The sequence below is a fragment of the Chenopodium quinoa genome, unplaced genomic scaffold, assembly GCF_001683475.1.
Source record: "Chenopodium quinoa cultivar QQ74 unplaced genomic scaffold, ASM168347v1, whole genome shotgun sequence".
Taxonomy (NCBI): Eukaryota; Viridiplantae; Streptophyta; class Magnoliopsida; order Caryophyllales; family Amaranthaceae; genus Chenopodium; species Chenopodium quinoa.
This window is the reverse complement of record NW_018745410.1, coordinates 1940108-1958116: the sequence shown is the minus strand read 5'-3', so window position 1 is coordinate 1958116 and position 18009 is coordinate 1940108. Positions and strand designations below refer to the sequence as shown.

General features: G+C 33.3%; 1 protein-coding gene across 1 annotated transcript; it reads right to left on the bottom strand.

The window, feature by feature from the left end:
- Nucleotides 1-540: 540 nt before the first annotated feature.
- Nucleotides 541-16276, bottom strand: LOC110713104 (elongation factor G-1, mitochondrial-like). The gene is made up of 19 exons (XM_021891562.1): nt 15811-16276; nt 13881-14102; nt 11154-11275; nt 10922-11072; nt 8791-8862; nt 8511-8606; nt 8304-8392; nt 8031-8097; nt 7141-7179; nt 6914-6974; nt 4974-5083; nt 4758-4901; nt 4542-4663; nt 3877-4002; nt 3518-3638; nt 1905-2005; nt 1757-1817; nt 1078-1131; nt 541-997 (listed from the first exon to the last, which is right to left on the bottom strand). The coding sequence occupies exons 1-19, from the start codon at nt 16204-16206 to the stop codon at nt 890-892; spliced, it is 2262 nt and encodes a 753-aa protein (XP_021747254.1). The 5' UTR covers nt 16207-16276; the 3' UTR covers nt 541-889.
- Nucleotides 16277-18009: the final 1733 nt, after the last annotated feature.

The following is an 18009-nucleotide window of genomic DNA, read 5'->3' as shown; positions in this document are numbered from 1 at the left end:
AAACCCTACATAAGACACCCTAGGTTTTGGTTGGTTCAGTAGGTGAACCCTATATCTAAGGTGTTACTCTCCTTATTTGGTTTCCTAGTCTTGCTTTTGTTTCACTGCCGATTACTTAAAACTTGCTCTTCTTCCTTCAGATCTAGTTTGATTGAAATAAGTGAATGCTCCTAGACTCCTAGCAGAGATGAAGAAAATTCAAACAAAGATCAAGTGCGACGAAAGGCAGGGAAATTGATCTGAAATTGATCAAGACTTTTGGCTGTCTTCGCTGCAAACTCAAGGTAAAAGGAAATACTTCGTAGTAAAGTTACTTTGTCCTCTCCACTTTGAAGACACGTGCATATAGTTCCTTGGCTGTACAAATTTTGAAATATGCAAAACTGTATCCTCGATTCTTTATATTACAAAGCAGAACAGAGTATATGATAACTACGTTGTATTAGTCTTAAATTAATCCAGAGGATGATGGGTGATGTCTTTCTTCCCAAGGTTAAGAAATAGCTTAATACAAATTATTAGAGAAAGAGGGCATAGATGAGACACATAACAACTGAATTTTCATGGCGTTTACAAATGTAAAATATAGGGCGTAGGGTGAGTTCACAGCATTCTAAACTGCAAATACAGCATCAACTATAATCAATAAAGAATGTAATCATACAGCTATACAAAATCATCCATCTTTTAGAAGAATGACCCATATTCCACAAGTATCAGAGGACCCTGGGGTATATCAATCGGCATATTATTCCAGCTACCAAAATCTGTAGTCAGCATAAGACATGAAACTAACCTACATGCTAACTGAATGATTGTTATCTGAGCATCTTGAACATCCAAAAAAAATGTATATTATGTAAAGTTCTCCTTTCCGTTAACAGATCTATTACTGTTCGGCTGCCTTTGTGGCCATATAGTCATTCACCAATTCCATCTGCACATCTTGAGGAACTGCAGAATGTTCTTTGTATTCCATTGAGAATTCACCTTTTCCCTGTGTTGAAGATTATAGAAGGTTAAATCACAACTACGTGTGTAACAGATGTGCAGTATACATGGTGAAAAAAAGCTAACCTGTGTCATTGAGCGCAGGTCTGTGGAATATCCAAACATCTTGTTCAAGGGGATCTGTAAAGACAGAGAAGAAATGAATTTTCCTATAAATAACTTCTGCACATTGAAAGTAATAAACTAATAACTATCATGTTACACCAAAATACTATCAGATTAAATAATTTCTTCCCCATCCCACAGTCAAGTTCCTTGTATTTCTAAGTTGCTCCTTTTTTTCTGTTTCTTTTTTAAATAAATAAATAAAATAAAATAAAAAAATAGATGTTGCTTCATTTTAATAGCTGTACTTTTCAGTGAAGTTTTTTAACGTTTCTAACAAAGTCCTTCCAACAAAAACTCTACCCGGTTGTTTAGAAAAATCAGTTTGGAGAAGGATGAACCATTCACTCCTATACACCTAATTCACGCAAGTATAAAGTCATCCCAAAAGCAACGGCACTGAACTACTTGCTTTCTATACCACCCTGACTCTCATTAACTAATAACATACACGTGACCTACAAATATTCTTGTGACATGGACACGAACTGTAATTACTATGAAACACTATATACTCAGAAACGAAGTAGACATGTAACTCACAAAATAGATACAATCAGTTTTTGCAGTGCAACTAAGAACATCATTCTCAGGTCTTACTGAGGTAGCCTGTTTTTGATGTGAAAAGAATTGTACTTACATGTGCAATAATGACAGAATCATCACCATCCTGGTCGTTACCAATAATCAGACCTTTTCTCCTATAAAAATGCAAAAGGAATGCATTAAACTACACAGATAGGAAGTCTTCACATAATTAGGATAGCAGATCAACGAATACCACTTACTTGTTGATATCACCAGTGACAGAACCTTGAAACTCGGATGGTACTTTAACCTCCACCAACATTATTGGTTCTAGTACCACAGGCTTTGCTTTTGTATAGCACTGAAATAAGATGTAGACAACAAAAAAGATCAACACTAATAACACAAGGGGAAGGAGCACTTTTGGCAACGCAAATTAGTTAATTAGAGTAAGCAAGCAGAAACTTCTCGTCTATTGTTTGTTTGAGGGATCGGAAGTCCAGTGTTACAGTTATTGAGGATATCAGAAAGGGGACACTCAAGAGACTGGGATTGTAAAGATCAAATTATAATCATCTATCAATTTTCCCCATATTCTCTACTTATAATTCTGATTTTCTGTTTTATTACATGTACACAAAACAGAAAGAAAACAACTGGAGTTCACATGACATCATCTTGCTCAAAATAACTACATTCAAAAAAGCAATTCATGTAATATGGATGATATCCAACATTACCAACAAACTTCCAAACTACCAAACAATAACAACAAAAGTGACAACAAAGTACAGCAAACTATTTTACAGATGACACTATATATATATATATATATATATATATATATATATATATATAAAGGCCTCACTAAATCATTATTGTATATTTAAGTTACCATTAATAAATGCATTATTTGGAAACATTACTTAATGCTTTATTTTTAGAAAATCTAAGATGCAAAATAAAAAAATAAAAAAAAAACTAAAACTAAACAAATTGCAATTGAAACGATTTCCCAAGAAAATGTTTTAATCAAAATTAATTCCTATTTTGCGTTGTTTTAAAAACTTATTCCCTGAATAGTGTCCACATAGGATCGGGTATTAGATTTTTTTTTTTTTTTTTGGTTCAGTGTAGAACCGCAATTGGTGATAGCGGCTTTACATTTACAGATATTACAATGATCACATAAATTAAAAATTGGACCCTACTAAAATAAAAATAAAAAATTTCTCCGTACCACGTATCCCCTGTCTTCCTATTTTCTCTCCCCTCAACTTTCACTCTTGTTTTTTTCTTTTGAAATCTCTTATTTCATCTTAGATCTTCTCTCTTCTTTCTCTCTCTAAAACCCAGTTTTTAATTGTAATTTTGTTTTGATTTTCTGGGTAATTTCATACAAGTATGTGATTCAGGGGAATATATCAACATATATATCTCAAGATTCAACCTCAAGCACTTCAATTCCCACGTAATTTTTTTAATTCCTGTTATAATTTATTTGCAATTTTTTACAGGTGATAGGTCTGTTAAAAAAAACTTGGAGATGATTACATGTAAAATAGTGAGATATATTAGTGGGACGATTCATGTAGGTAGAAGTGTAGAACCGTCAATAACAATATTGGTTCTTCAAATACAACCGCTACCAACGATTGCGGTGTAATTGTAACGCTATCACCAACTGCGGTTCTACTAAAAAAAAATAATAAATAAAATAAACACTAAGTTGATACCCGATCCTACGTGGACACTATCAAGGGAATAAGTTTTTAAAACATGCAAAGTAGGAATTAATTTTGATTTAAACAATTTCTAGGGAAATCAATCAATTGCAATTGAAGTAGAATTTTAAAAAGGGACATGAAAAAACCTGTCTAAAGGCATATATTGAAGCCAACTTAAATGCAAGTTCACTAGAATCCACAGCGTGGGATGCACCATCAGTTAAACAAACACGAACATACTCCACCGGATGTCCAATAAGGGAACCCCTACAAAAAAAAAAAAAAATAAATAAAAAATAAAAAAAAAAATAAAATAAAGAGAGAGAAAGAAGAAGAGGTTAATTTCTCAATAACCAACCAAACTTATTGCCGGGAAGCACTAAAACATACCCAAAATAAATATAACACATAAAAATTAAATAAATAAACTTAAAACATCCAATCCTTTCAAAAGAATGTGTTAAAGTAAATCTTCAAATGATAAAATAAGCAAATGAGGACTCACGAGTTTGCTGCTTCTCTAAATCCTTTCTCAATTGCTGGTATGAAGTTTGAGGGAATAGCTTGTCCTACTATCAGGTTTTCAAATTCAAACTTGGTTGGCGATCCCATAGGAAGTGGTTCAACATAACTACAAAAAAACAACATAAATAGCAGCAAGCATTAGCTTGAAAAATGCAAAATACAATAAGCAGCTCCACAGATTCCTTAAGAGATATATGACAAGATACTTCCTCAACTACAAAACTCCAAAGTAAAGAGCATTTCTCTCTACCCAACTTTTTTAGAGTACCTACATAGATCAGCAGAGAGCTTTCCACTATATCTATCTAGGGTGTATCGGAGTTGTGAGTGAAATTAGACCCTTAATATTTACGCATTAGTTTCTTCAGAGACCAGTATTGAAAGTTTATGACACCCGCTGGCATGTGGAAGAAATGTATATACTAGGTTATTGCATCTGAAATTTAATTCAGATGTTGGTATAATTGCCTAGCTGATTTCTGTCTTTACTCTTATATATCATCTTTTCAAGGAGATCACATTCTTTAATATTTTGGTTTGAGAGGGGGTGGCAGGAAAACTAATTTTCACAGGCACATTAAAATATCTTCAAAAGCTCCAATTCAAGGATCCTTGCACCAAAAGATTCAAACAATTTCTTCTTACCCACACACTCTTCCATATTGACCCTGACCTCCACTTTGCTTCTTATGCAAATAATCAAATTCAGCACGTTTAGTAATAGCTTCTCTGAAATTAACACGAGGCTTTCCTGTTTGTGCTTCAACCTGCATCGAAAAAAGGTTAAATCCTGATATAATACACACTTAACATTATACTGCGTGATTTTTTAAATATCATGAGCTTTATTGTCAATAGTACCTTGTATTCTCTTCGGATGCGCTCAACATAAATGGATAAATGTAGTTCTCCCATACCAGAAATAATCGTCTGCCCACTCTCAGGATCTAACCCCACACGGAAGGTTGGATCTTCCTTCTGGAAACGATTCAATGCTTTTGAAAACTGTCAATAACAGATGCATCAGTTAGATGAGGCAGCACCACTGCATCAAGATTTGCCAATTCCAGTACTCACCTGCCCTCCAGAATCCTTAGAAACTGGTGAAACAGCCAATGACATCACTGGCTCAGGAACATTCATAGAAGTCATAGTGTACTTGACCGTTCCATCAGTGAATGTGTCACCTGGAAACATAATTATATCCAAACATTAGAAAGAGGCTGGACAGGTAAAAAGAGAAAATCAGAAGGGGAAATGGACAAAATTTATTCAAAGTTCCAGACTTCTCTGTTTTTAATTTATCTTTTAGGACATGTCATAAGGAAATATAGAGTAGAGATCTCAAGAGAAGATGTATATACTTCCTCGGTTCTATAAAAATTGCAACAATGGACTTTTTGTACTATTCATCACTCTTGTTTGACCATATAATATGATTTATACCTTAAGCAAAATATAGTCATGTGAGATCTTGTTGGATTTGTCCCATAAAATACGTTCACAATATCAACTTTCTAGAATTTTTACTCTTACACATAATAGATATTTAGCATGTAAAATGTGTTTTGGGATGCGTAATTTCATCCTTGTCGCAATATTATTGGAACGGAGGAAGTATGTAAATTTTCTTCATCAACTAAATATGCATAAAAAAAAAAATTAAAAATATTAAAATTTTATAAAAAAAATTCGAGCACAAATTAAAACAATTTTTTTGAAAATATATGCAATCTGGTTCAAAATTATGCACATAACAATACAGCTGAAACAATTTGCACACTTAGTCCCACAAACTATATTACCCAAACTCAGATTTGGATGTCGTGCCTGAGTAGATCGTAGAATCCGACATTCTACTCCAAAATAGTAGTTCTAATCCATCTAAAAATAAAGCAATTGTTTCTTTCTTGACTCTGTTTGAAAGCGGGTGATAGCTAAGATATTTTAAGCTTCTTCTCCGTCTTGACTTGTTCTGGATACAGTTATCATAAAAAGTCATGAAAAAATTCTCCCGATACTTATTTTCATGTTAATAATAACAATAATCAGTAATGTAGTTTTAAAATGTTGTCATCCTTCTCGCATTAAGATGTTTCATTGGATCCCAACTATATATATATATATATATATATATATATATATATATATAAGGCTCTCGTGAGAAATTTTCTTATGTGAGAATTTTTCTAATGTGAGAACACTCTTTATGTTCTAAATTTTTACTCGTATGTTCTAAATTTTAAATCTGATGTTCTAAACTTTTCCTTAGGTATTCTAAATTAAATCAAATGTTCTAATTTAGTACTCACATGTTCTAAACCATAAATTAGTTAAGTTCGATATCATAAATTTTAAATAACTTGTTCCAAAATTTTAACTTGTATGTTCTAAATTTTAAAACGTGTGTTTTAAGATTTTCAATTATATGTTCCAGATTTTAAATTGTATGTTCTATTTTTTTACTCGTATGTTCTAAATTATTTACTCACACTTTCTATATTCTATATCAATTTGTACTAAATTTTTATTCACATGTTCATAATCTTAAATCATATGTCTAAATTTTACTCATATGTTTAAAATTTCATAAAGCAAATTTTATAAATTTTTAATCACTTGTTCTAATTCTTAAATCAGATGTTCTAAACATATTACTCACACAAATGTTCTAAATTATTACTCATATGTTCAAAATTTTAATTTGAGTCACATGTTCTAAATTTTAACTCGCATGTTCTAAATTTTAATTCACATGTTCTAAATTTTTACTCACATGTTCTAAATTTTAAATCAGTTCTCATATAAGTATGAATTCTCACATATGGACCTATTCTCACCGGATCCCTCCCCTATATATATATATATATATATATATATATATATATATATATATATATATATATATATATATAGTTTGACTAATGATGTGCATTTTATCAGTAACCCCTAATTCATTCATTCATGGACAAAGGAAGGGATAATCACTCAATAGCAATCTTAGAAAGTATATAAACCTGTAGCACAATCGACTCCAAATACAGCAACAATTTGTCCAGCATGTGCCTCTTGAATGTCCTATAACATGAGATATCCCAAGTGTAAGTATTAGAAAAAAAACCAACAGTGTCAATCAATAATATTTCTTTATCTAAACAACTCTTACTAAGGTAGAATGGATGCATCAAAACTTGACTATGCATAGGTCAAAAAATATAGAGGATCTTAGTGAGAAAGCACTCACCTCCATCTCATTAGAATGCATCCGTACAAGGCGAGGAACCTGATGTCAATGCAGAAAAGGTGAAAAAAAGGCACAATTTAATAGAGTCAATAATATACATTTATACAATTAATATAACCACTACAACACAATATATGTGCACGCCAAGGAAGTGTAATTCAACAATAAAAAGGTTGAACAACTAACCCTTATTCTCCCCAAAAAAAAAAAAAAAAAAAAAAAAACAAAAAAGGCATTAATGAAGGTAGTAAATAAATGTTTTTTCCATAGCCTCATGAGCATATAAGGAGTGGAGAAGAATCAGAGAGTCCACATGCTTTTAGAAAAGGAATATCATATTAAGCACAATATATATTCCCTCCAATCCAATTTACTAGACATGTTTCTTTAATCACTTATGCCAATGCATAAAATAACCATAAATATCTCATCAATTAGTAAAATTTATAGAAAATAAATAAATAAGTTAATTTAGAATATACACTTTGAGAGGAATCTGAAAAGATCCCATGACTATTACTTTTCAAATCAAAAAACTAGTTGAATTAGCGTTTGTGAATAGTGTCTGAAGTAAAAATGAGTCAGCTAATTTGGAATGGATGAAGTAGGAATACAAACTCAGATAATGAGTTCCCTATGCACAATAGAGGGGGGTACAAGGTGCAATCCTGTTTAATTCTGAGTTCTAGTTTGTAAAATTTCTTTTGGTCGATGGAATCGTGGAAAATTTATGCTACCAACTACATTACATTAAGATTTTTTTTTCATTTTTAAAAGCCAATCTCACCCCTTTCTGATGAACATCATACATTCATACTAATATGGGCGTTGGGAACCTAGACCCATACCACTCTGTAACGAAGTAACACCAAATGGCAACATCGGAGTACCTTAAGTCTCTTGCCAGTGTTGATATTATGTATGAAGTCCCCTTTCCTGATGACACCCTCATATATTCTGCACCAAAATCAAACACCAGCAATATTTTAAAGTCAGGTTTTAAAAGATGGAATATCTAAATGTTTAATTTGTCTGGGTGAATATATGGATCGATAAACATGACCCATAGTTTGAAACTTGGGTACATTAACAAACAAACTAGCATCAAAATTAATTATCTATAAATAGATAAATAAATAAATAAATAAAGGCATTATTTATACCTCAAAAATGTCAATTGACCAAATCGTCCTTCTTCCAATTTAAAAGCCAGTGCTACGAGAGGTCCTGTTGTAGACCCAGGTAACAATACCTAAACAAAACAAAACAAATAAATAAATAAATAAAAACACTTAGCTATCGTTTATGTGTAATCCAATCACTTGACAAACTAATTTTTAACTGCTTATTTACCACTACCAGACGATTACCTTCTCTTCATTATTATTTTGATCCAAAGCATAGTTGTTGACTTCAGTAGGACAAGGCAAGTAATTGAGAACTCCATCAAGAAGTGGCTGAACACCCTGTTATTTAAGACATACAAGAATGTTTAGAAAATAAGAAGCAGAGCCATCGATATTTAATTATCAGCTTACTCGTCATATATTAGCATAATTGTATTTCCTATTGCCCTATTGGTATTTTATCTAAATCATCCTCCTAAGAGAGAGAGAGATATTGAAGAAAAAAGGGCATCGATCCAAGTACCTTGTTCTTGAAAGCAGTGCCCATGAATACAGGGACAAATTTCCGGGCAACAGTAGCCCTACGTATCGCTTCCTACAAAAGAAATAAAAATCCATGATAAATACATAAAAGAACAATGAACCATTTCATAGCATAACAAGAAAAGTTCTAAGATATGATAGATAACATTTAGAACGAATAACTTTCCATCCTGCTGAGAGCATAGAGTTCACAAGAAAGACCAAGGCAAGAAAAAATAATAGAATATGCACTTAAAAATTATTACAATTTATTATGCTGGCTAATCAGTTAATGATAGATGAACAGAAGAGGTAGGCCAGCCAATAGACTTTTGCCCATTAAAAGCAGCAAGCCAAGAGCAACATCCGTCACAACAAATTTCGTTAACAAAACTTTTTCTGCAACTACAAGAAGGCTCATTAGTCTGCCGGATTCAAGATGAATGTTACCTACATTCTTCAAACATATCCAGCAGTGCTCGCAGCAAGAAGATAGCCAGGGATAGAAACTAGAACCTTTTTCCGGTATTTCAGCATGCTTTGCACTTTACTCTTCTATGTTTCTAAAGGAAACTAAAATCAGGAAGATAATTTTGTCTAACAATCAGTAGCTTTGATACTTCAGGAGCTACCGCAAACTCAACAATCTTTCAATGTAATGTTGGGAAACTAACAGATATTTCTAGAAAAGAAAAGAAGGGAATTCAAAGGCTGACAATGAGCACACTTTTAGTTACAAAACAATAAATTAATCATTCTTGAAAGAATGTTGTCAAGTGCAACTTGAAGAAGGCAAAAGCTAGCTTATGGGCTCTTCTTGAAGCCATAACAATCAGTCAGAGCTCAGAGTTCAAATAGACTATATAGAGTACAAGAAGATTTCCATGATGAAGGATCTTTCTAAGCTTTGACAGTTTGACAAGATAGTTGTCTATTCAGGTGATATGTTATTCTGCTTGAGCAACTCAATTAATCTACTTCCGGACGTACTCAAGGCCTAAATAAGTGATTCGGAGCCAAACTGTAGCCATACATAACCCTATATGAGGATCCATGTGTAGTTAGTTCACCTATATGTTGATGTCATAACTTCTTTTTTTCCTTTCAAAATCACATTCTCAATTATAAAAGTAAGAAGCTAGGATGTTCATCCCAATAAAACAACGACGACAACAACAACAACAAAGCCTTAGTCCCAAAAAAAATAAAAAAAAAGGTTTTGCGGATTATCTAAAAGGAAGCATAAAAACGTAAACTTCAGTTCCCAAAACTATAAATGATACGAGTATATACTGCAAAAGCAGAACAAGAGCCACTCAAAACGTATTTGTTAGATTGAGAGGGACATGAAAGTATAATCTTTGATGAAATTCTTTGATGCTCTTTTGGGTACACTCTATAATGCTCTAACCAGGAAGCAGTGATAAATGTTAAAGTCAGAAGTTCCAAAAACTTTTATTGATACTTGATTCAGAACAAAGGTCTGACACAAGATTTCAGAGGAATTTAAGTGCAGTAAGCTTCATGTACTGTTTTGAAATGTTGTTGCAGCTTCCTAATCCTATATTTCAAAAATCTGTTGTATCATTATAGCTTGTATAAATTATCACTAGGTATTCTCCCCTCAAAAGATACAATGAAAAACAACAAAAATTTACACCTTTGACTTAGAAGCAAGAATGAACAAATGTTTTCCATCCATAGACATTCAGGAAGCAGTGCACCTCCCAAACGGCTCCTTTATCTACTCTGTTGATTTCAGAACAGAAGACATTTATCTAGGTCAATGAGGATCAGTATCCCCACACAGATAATGATCACAAACAAAGACAGCTGAATTTCTTATTGGCCTTACACTGCCAGAGCCTCAAAAACTAAAGCAATACCAAAAAAAAATACAGTTTATAATCATTAACACAGTAACCTGAGATTTGGCTATAACTTTTCTGCAGCTCCCAATTATAAAATAATCTTTACAGCAATCTCGACACTTGATACATGTATACGGTAAATTAACTTTAGCTGGAGATCTACGCTTTCGAAGAACTTCAAAATGCTCAATAAAATCATTCATACTTCAACTTCTTTAGAGTCTGTATCGAGGACATTAGAATTTAATATCACCAACTAACCTCAAGAACAGAAGATGATATGGGTTCATCAGCCAGAAACAACTCAGCCAATTCATCATCAACCTCAGAGACTGCCTCTATCAGCTCATGCCGCTTTTCTGCCACTAAACCTTCCATATCTGCAGGTATTTCAGCGGTGACAACTTTTCCCCTGCAATTTAAACATTAATTATATAAGAAGTCTACATATTGCAATGTAACAAGATGCAGAAGAAAAGTACAGCATACACACCCACTCGATCCTTCGAAATAATAAGCTTTTAATTGCACAAGATCCACAAGACCCTGAAAATCTTCTTCAAGGCCAATTGGTACTTGCAGAGCAGCACTATGATGCCGAAGTTTTGACCTAGCCTGTGAATGAGAAAATTTATTTAGCAGCTAGCTAGTCTTGCAAATTCGCTGTCTAATATAAAAATATAAGACCAGACCAAATTATACACATTTTAACAAACTAAATTCTGCAGAGCATTCTATTATAAAGTAATGGAGAATTCAAAATACGCCATAGGAGTATCAATCATAGACGTAAAGAAGGATTAAAGCCAAATATCTCGACCCCTTAATAGTTTATACGAAGATAAAGTGAAAAGCTTCCCCACATCTTAGCAATAATGGCTCTAAGCCTCTAATGATCTACTCACCAATACAGTGAAAGATATAGTGAAACATTCCCCCAGTCTCACCATTAATAGCGCACAATTGGGGATCAAACCTTTATTAAGAGATATATTAAAATATTGGAGGGGTCAGTCTAATATGGAAGTGTAACAAGTATTTTGGGACAGATGAAAAAGGAAATTGAAACAAGTTTTCTGAAACAAACAGAGTATAATTTTAAGCCCAATCCAAAGCCCAAACTAATGACGACTGCACTCAAACACTAGCATAGTCATCACCAATTTTAGGAAATATTCCAACAATTTAAATAAAAAAATTAATAAATACGAAGAAAAAGAAGAAGAAAGCAAAGAATATGAATTTACCAACTGCACAAAGGGAAGAGAGAGAAAACACATGGTGAAGAAAACAACCGACTTGTCTCTCACCATTGAAAAAAAAAATGTCTAGAATCTTCTTAAGGTGGATTTCATCTTTGATTAATAAATAGATCCAGGGACTTTCTCTTAAACCCTACATCTAGAGAACTTCAATTTTTTCATGTTAATGTAAATTTAGTGCCCAAATTTCCTTCCCTTTTCTTTGATTTCTGGTTTGTATAGGTAGTCATAATTGTATTAGAATGCAAACTATCCTAACTTGTTCATTTTCCATACCCGGATCCGTGTTAGGGTACTTTGGCAAATATGCGCAGACTAACATAGCTCTTCACAAATGTCTTGTCTGCTTTCTAAATTCTATCCCAAATATCCTATTTGGCAGGCCAAAAAGGGCAATCAGTAATAACACATGTTTGGCAAAGGTATTACGGCTATTACCTATACAACCAGCTTTGCAGCTTAGATCACAGATGGCAAAGCCGCAAAGTAGGGCTCTTACAATCACACAGTGGAGTGGAGCACACAATGAGAGTGACCAGAATTATAGATGCCTAAAATTCTTATTCTACAAAACAATGGTTTTAATTGTCATTGTAACAGTAACCATTAATATGATGTATTTGGGTGACTCAAAATCTTGTCTTCTTTATATACGGAGTTCAAATCTGATAAAGAATTCCAAAAAACATAATCCCTAGTGGAATCCATATTATCTGCTCACTTAACTAACTTCACGTTAGGCCTGAGCAAAACTATCTGATAATCCGAAATTCCGATCCGCATCCGATCCAAAAATTTAGGATAACCGATCCGAAAATATTTTCGGATCGGATATCCGAATATCCAAAATAGAACCCAAACAAACAGACCCTAATAGGCTAAACCTCCGTCTAAAGGCCCAAATATGGAAATATCCCCAAAGACCCAACTATCCAAACCAAAAAACCCTAAATGATTCCCTCAAATTCCAACCCTTACCTCATCGCCTCTTTCTCTATCTTCTTTAATTCTCTCTCCTCTCTTTTCTCTATCTTCTTTAATTCTCTCTCCTCTCTTTTCTCTATCTTCTCTCTCCTCATTCTCCTAATCTTCTTAGATCTCTGCAACCTAGTAAGTAACCCACCACCCTTCTCTATCTTTTCTTTTTATCTTTTATTCATTTCATAGTTCACTGGCTTCACTCCTTCAATTCAATTCTCACGGCCCACGCACCACCCTCCTCGAGCCACCGTTCGACGACAACAACTGGAACAAGCAACGGCAACTTCACTAATTGATATTTCTTCGTTTTGTAATTGGTTTGTGTAAAATTATATGTTTTGTAATTTATGAAAATTATATGTTGGATTTTTTATATTTATAGTCTATGATCTTCTTCTTATTCAAGAACTAATTTTTTTTTTTTTAAAGAATTGTTGTAAAATTAATTTGCTAGTTCAAGTTTGTTAAAAAATATATATTATATAAATTATTTGTTCAAGTTCAATTTAGCGTATATAACAATTTGCCATTACTCCTTTTTTTTTTTTTACCATTAAATTAGTATTTGTATTTTGTACAACATTATTAAAAAAATTATAATAGGTTGGATATTGGATATTCGAGCTATCCGATCCGAAATTTTCGAATCGGATACGGATATCCAATCCGAAAACCAATTTCATATCCGATCCATGCTCAGTTGCTCACCCCTACTTCACGTATTCAACATTTATCACTTGTTATATAATGTATTGTCACTTGTCAATTCACAACACCAATAGTAGCTATTAGTATGCATATTAAAGTAATTACTAAAATATTCTTTGTGTTGCTTACCTAAAATTAACCAATACACTCATCGAATTTGAAAACTTGAGGCTATTGGGTAGTATGAACTCAAAAAAGCAAATAAAAATAAAAATATACCTACATTGTAATACAGTATTGCACCTCAAATTATAAGAGATATAACATACCTGATTAAGAACCTTCCACGGATCAGCACCCATTCGGTCCAATTTATTAATGAATGCAATTCTTGGAACTTCATACCTCCTCATTTGCCGATCAACAGTAATCGATTGGCTCTGAACACCACCAACACTACAAAGGACGAGTATGGCACCATCAAGGACACGCAAGGCACGCTCTACTTCAATGGTAAAGTCAACATGACCCGGAGTATCGATGATATTGACCTGAAATATAAGGTTTTGAAATACTAGAAATGAATATTGATCTTGAAAAAGTGTAATAAACACATTGCATAAGAGTCACATAACACAAACAATTTGCATTGGCACATGGAGTAAGAGATAAAGTTAACATAAAAGTCGTATTAACTGTCAGCTTAATAGCTTAAGATGAGTATCATCAAACTAATCAAAGATGACAACTATCAGGATTAGATTTCAATAATGCAACTCATTCTTAGATTCTTCCTGTGATAAGATATAATCATACTAAACACATTTCCAAGCAACTTGATCAAAGAAAGACGCAATTATTGTGTCATGAAACCACTCATTGGACCTTTGCTTTGAACTTTGAAGAACAGTTCAATTTTATGATTTTAATCCAAGTAGTACAGGGTCAAGGGTTCACTACACTGTTACAAAAGTTCATAGCCTTAAATCTACTCAGCTTTTACAATGTTCAAGCAAAAGATACCTAAGTAAACAAGCATTTAAGGTCCCATTTACCATCCAATGATGAAGTAAGCTACACCCTACATTAAGATCTAATAACACAATGGAGCCCCATGATACCTTCTTACTTTCAATAATTTAAAAAATTGATGAAGATGTATTTCCTTTCTCATGCACCTCAACTGATCATAGAAGATGCTCATACCCTTAAGATAAATTTGCATTTAATAATGCTATTTATTTTTAATTTTTTTGAATAAAATGTGCAAATAATTTTGGCTCAATTGTTAGATGCATCATTTTAAACTGAATATGCTTTAAAAAAATCATAAACAAATTATCCATCTTCAGTTTAAAAAAAGTTGAACATTTAATTTAAAAAATGTTACACATCTATTCTTCTCATCCCTATCATTCAAAGAAAATTCTTGATCAACCTTAAATGAGAAGTTTAAAGTCACCAAATCACCCCCAAAGTCACCTTTGCATAAGGACAATATCATGTCTTTTCTAACACCCCCACCCCCAAACTCCTTTGTAGTTTGTACCTCGTCACCCTTGGCAAACCTTGATCAGCACTATAGTCATCATCCACACTTTGACCACCACCATCACACCCCTTTAATTTCCATCATAACCCGACATACCCCACCCACTAGGACCATCTTCATACCCTACACTACCGGTCCACCAATAATTCCTAAAGTACTTGCTCAGTTTCAAAAGCAAAGGACCATAAATTATAAGCTCTTCTTTTACTCCACCCCTGCGGAACCCAAACTCGTTTTCCTTTATCAAAGTCCAACTAAAAAACCCACAAACCCAAAAAATCACAATTTTTTATCTAATAAAATGATTCTTAACGAGGTTTTTAACACCTAGAAAAAAATTTATCAAACTTTAATCAACTATCCCAAACAAGTGTACATAATTTTTAAACACAACTTCTAAAGTTACTACACTTGCACTTTTTTTTTCAACTAATAATAACTAGAAATAAGTTCTTACATTCAAGATCGAACCCACTTTCAAAAACAAATCAAACAAAAGTATACTCAACAACTCAAAGTCTCAAAACAACCTCATATCAAGAATCAACCATATTAATATCAGAGTATCGATTTCAACACATAACAGGAAACAAATGAACAAACCAAATAGAATTATAACTCAAACAAACCCATAAATCAACAAATAAAAATCATTGACTTCAAGAAACAAAAACAAAAACATTCCAAATTGTGGTAATCATCCATACCTGATACCCATTCCAAGTACAGTAAGTAGCAGCAGATTGAATAGTAATCCCCTTTTCTCTCTCCAAATCCATGGAATCCATTTTCGCACCAACACCATCTCTTCCTCTAACTTCATGGATCTCATGAATTCTTCCAGTGTAATACAAAATTCTTTCCGTCAATGTGGTCTTTCCGGAATCGATATGCGCCGATATTCCGATGTTTCGGACTTTCGATAATGAGTCCTGCAATTGAGAGCCCTTCTCTTCTTTGGCGCGGGCGGCGCTGCCGGCGGAGAATAAACGGAAATGGCGGTGGAGGAATGGAGATGACGGAGATTGGGTTTGGTGGGGAGTAGATGAAGTGAAAAGGGTGTAATAGAGGCGAGAAGCTGAGGATCTTGCTGATCTCGCCATTGTTGGAGCTCCTGAGCTTTGAGGTTAAGTTAAACCCTGCAAGCTTTGAACGATTTTGATAAACCCTACTACTCAGGTATACTCTTATTGATACAATATTCTTAGGGCCGGTTCACATTTAATGAAATGTGCTTAACTGAACTGAACTGAATTGATTGGAGTTGAACGGAAATGAATTGAACTGAATATTTTATGAGAGAGAGAAATTAGGAGCTGAACTGAACTGATGGGAGGTTGAACTGAACTGAACTAAAATTAAGTAAATGTAAATAGACCCTTAATCGACTCCGTATTAACAAGTCCTTCTCATGAGAGAAATTTTTAGATCTTGCTAACAAAGGTCCTGGTGCGTTAGATAAAACATCTCATAAAGTAGTGTTAATTTGGGAACACGCACGTGTCAAAATTACACGTTTATTGGTGTAATGAGGCTCATTTTATTTTTATTTTTTTAATGGTGCAATGTACATTTTAATTTAATATTTCTACTTTTAATTATCTTATAGTCTTTACCCAGCTCTATAAGGTGTTCGTTAGCTTTTGTCTTCCTAATATATCAAAAGAAAGAATAAAAAACAAACTAGAGTTATTACAAACATAAACATTCATACTAATACATACTGAATGTCCCAAATTAGCTATCCAATCTGCTGCGCGATTTGCCTCTTTAGTAGACGTGTTAAATATTCCAATTAGGAAACTGAGAGATGAGAGAACAAGTGTCTTCGATAGTATGCTCGACTGCCAAGGTATTGTCCAAATGTCTTTTATTGAGTTGATGACTAATAGGTTATCACCTTCAATTTCAATGTTTTTGTATACCACATTGAAAAGTTAATTTGACTCCTTTATAAAGAATCGTAGCTTCCGCTATTGATGGGCGTTAGTACGGTCGCACATTCCACACTCAATCAAACACATTTATTAACAAACACCTTACACACCAAGCATAATGATAAGTAAGAGTTCGGTCCACAAGGAACGGGATATGGTTGCTAAAGATCTTAACACTTAAGCTAAGTCGAAGTCTATGTCAATTGGGGTTCGTCAAGTAGACAAACAAACTATGATTCTAAATCGATGGATTAAAGACACTAGGGAATGGAATCCACTCAACCAAGGCAATTAGGAAAACGGGGGGTAAAATAGACAAGGTATAGCAAGGACAATATGTAAAATCAACCTCATGCAATTAGAAAACAACTCACACTACTAAACTTAGATTTCTCATTAGTCTAGCAATAGATGATACATAATCAAATTGCAATAAGTAATGACATACTCAATTTACATTCCCACGTCAAACTAAGCATATCATGCTATCAAGCTCCTAAGTCAAGGGTAGCTAATCCTATCACGAAGAACTAATAAGCAATCTCATATAATCAATTTAATTGCAATACAAACATCAATGCTTCTCCCACATTTGCATAATTAACCCAAAAGGTTGAGCTTCACCCAACCCCTAGCAAGTAGACTACTCACAACTCATGTTTATCAAAATGCAAACAAGTATTAGGGTTCTAACTTCTTCAATAATTGGGGAAAAGTGATTAACAATTGAAATAACTATCATCCAATAACAAATTATTAAGAACTAAGAAGATTTAAATATCATGCAAGAACAAATAAAATCAGAAATTGAATGGAGAAAAGTAGAAGGAAGTTACTAATTGAAGCTTGGAAATGTTGAATACAAAGTGCCAATTCTTGAGGATGAATCTTGAAACCAACTATTACAATGATTAATTTGATGAAAACTAAGCTAAATTAATGTTTCAAACTAAAAGGAGTTTCTAAAAA

Excerpts from the sequence above, each read along its gene's own strand:
- LOC110713104 (XM_021891562.1), bottom strand. The coding sequence starts at position 16,206 with ATGGCGAGATCAGCAAGATCCTCAGCTTCTCGCCTCTATTACACCCTT. Across the intron at positions 8,863-10,921 it reads TATCATCTTCTGTTCTTGAG|GAAGCGATACGTAGGGCTAC; the intron begins GTTAGTTGGTGA and ends TTTCTTTTGTAG. Across the intron at positions 1,818-1,904 it reads GTCACTGGTGATATCAACAA|GAGAAAAGGTCTGATTATTG; the intron begins GTAAGTGGTATT and ends GCATTTTTATAG.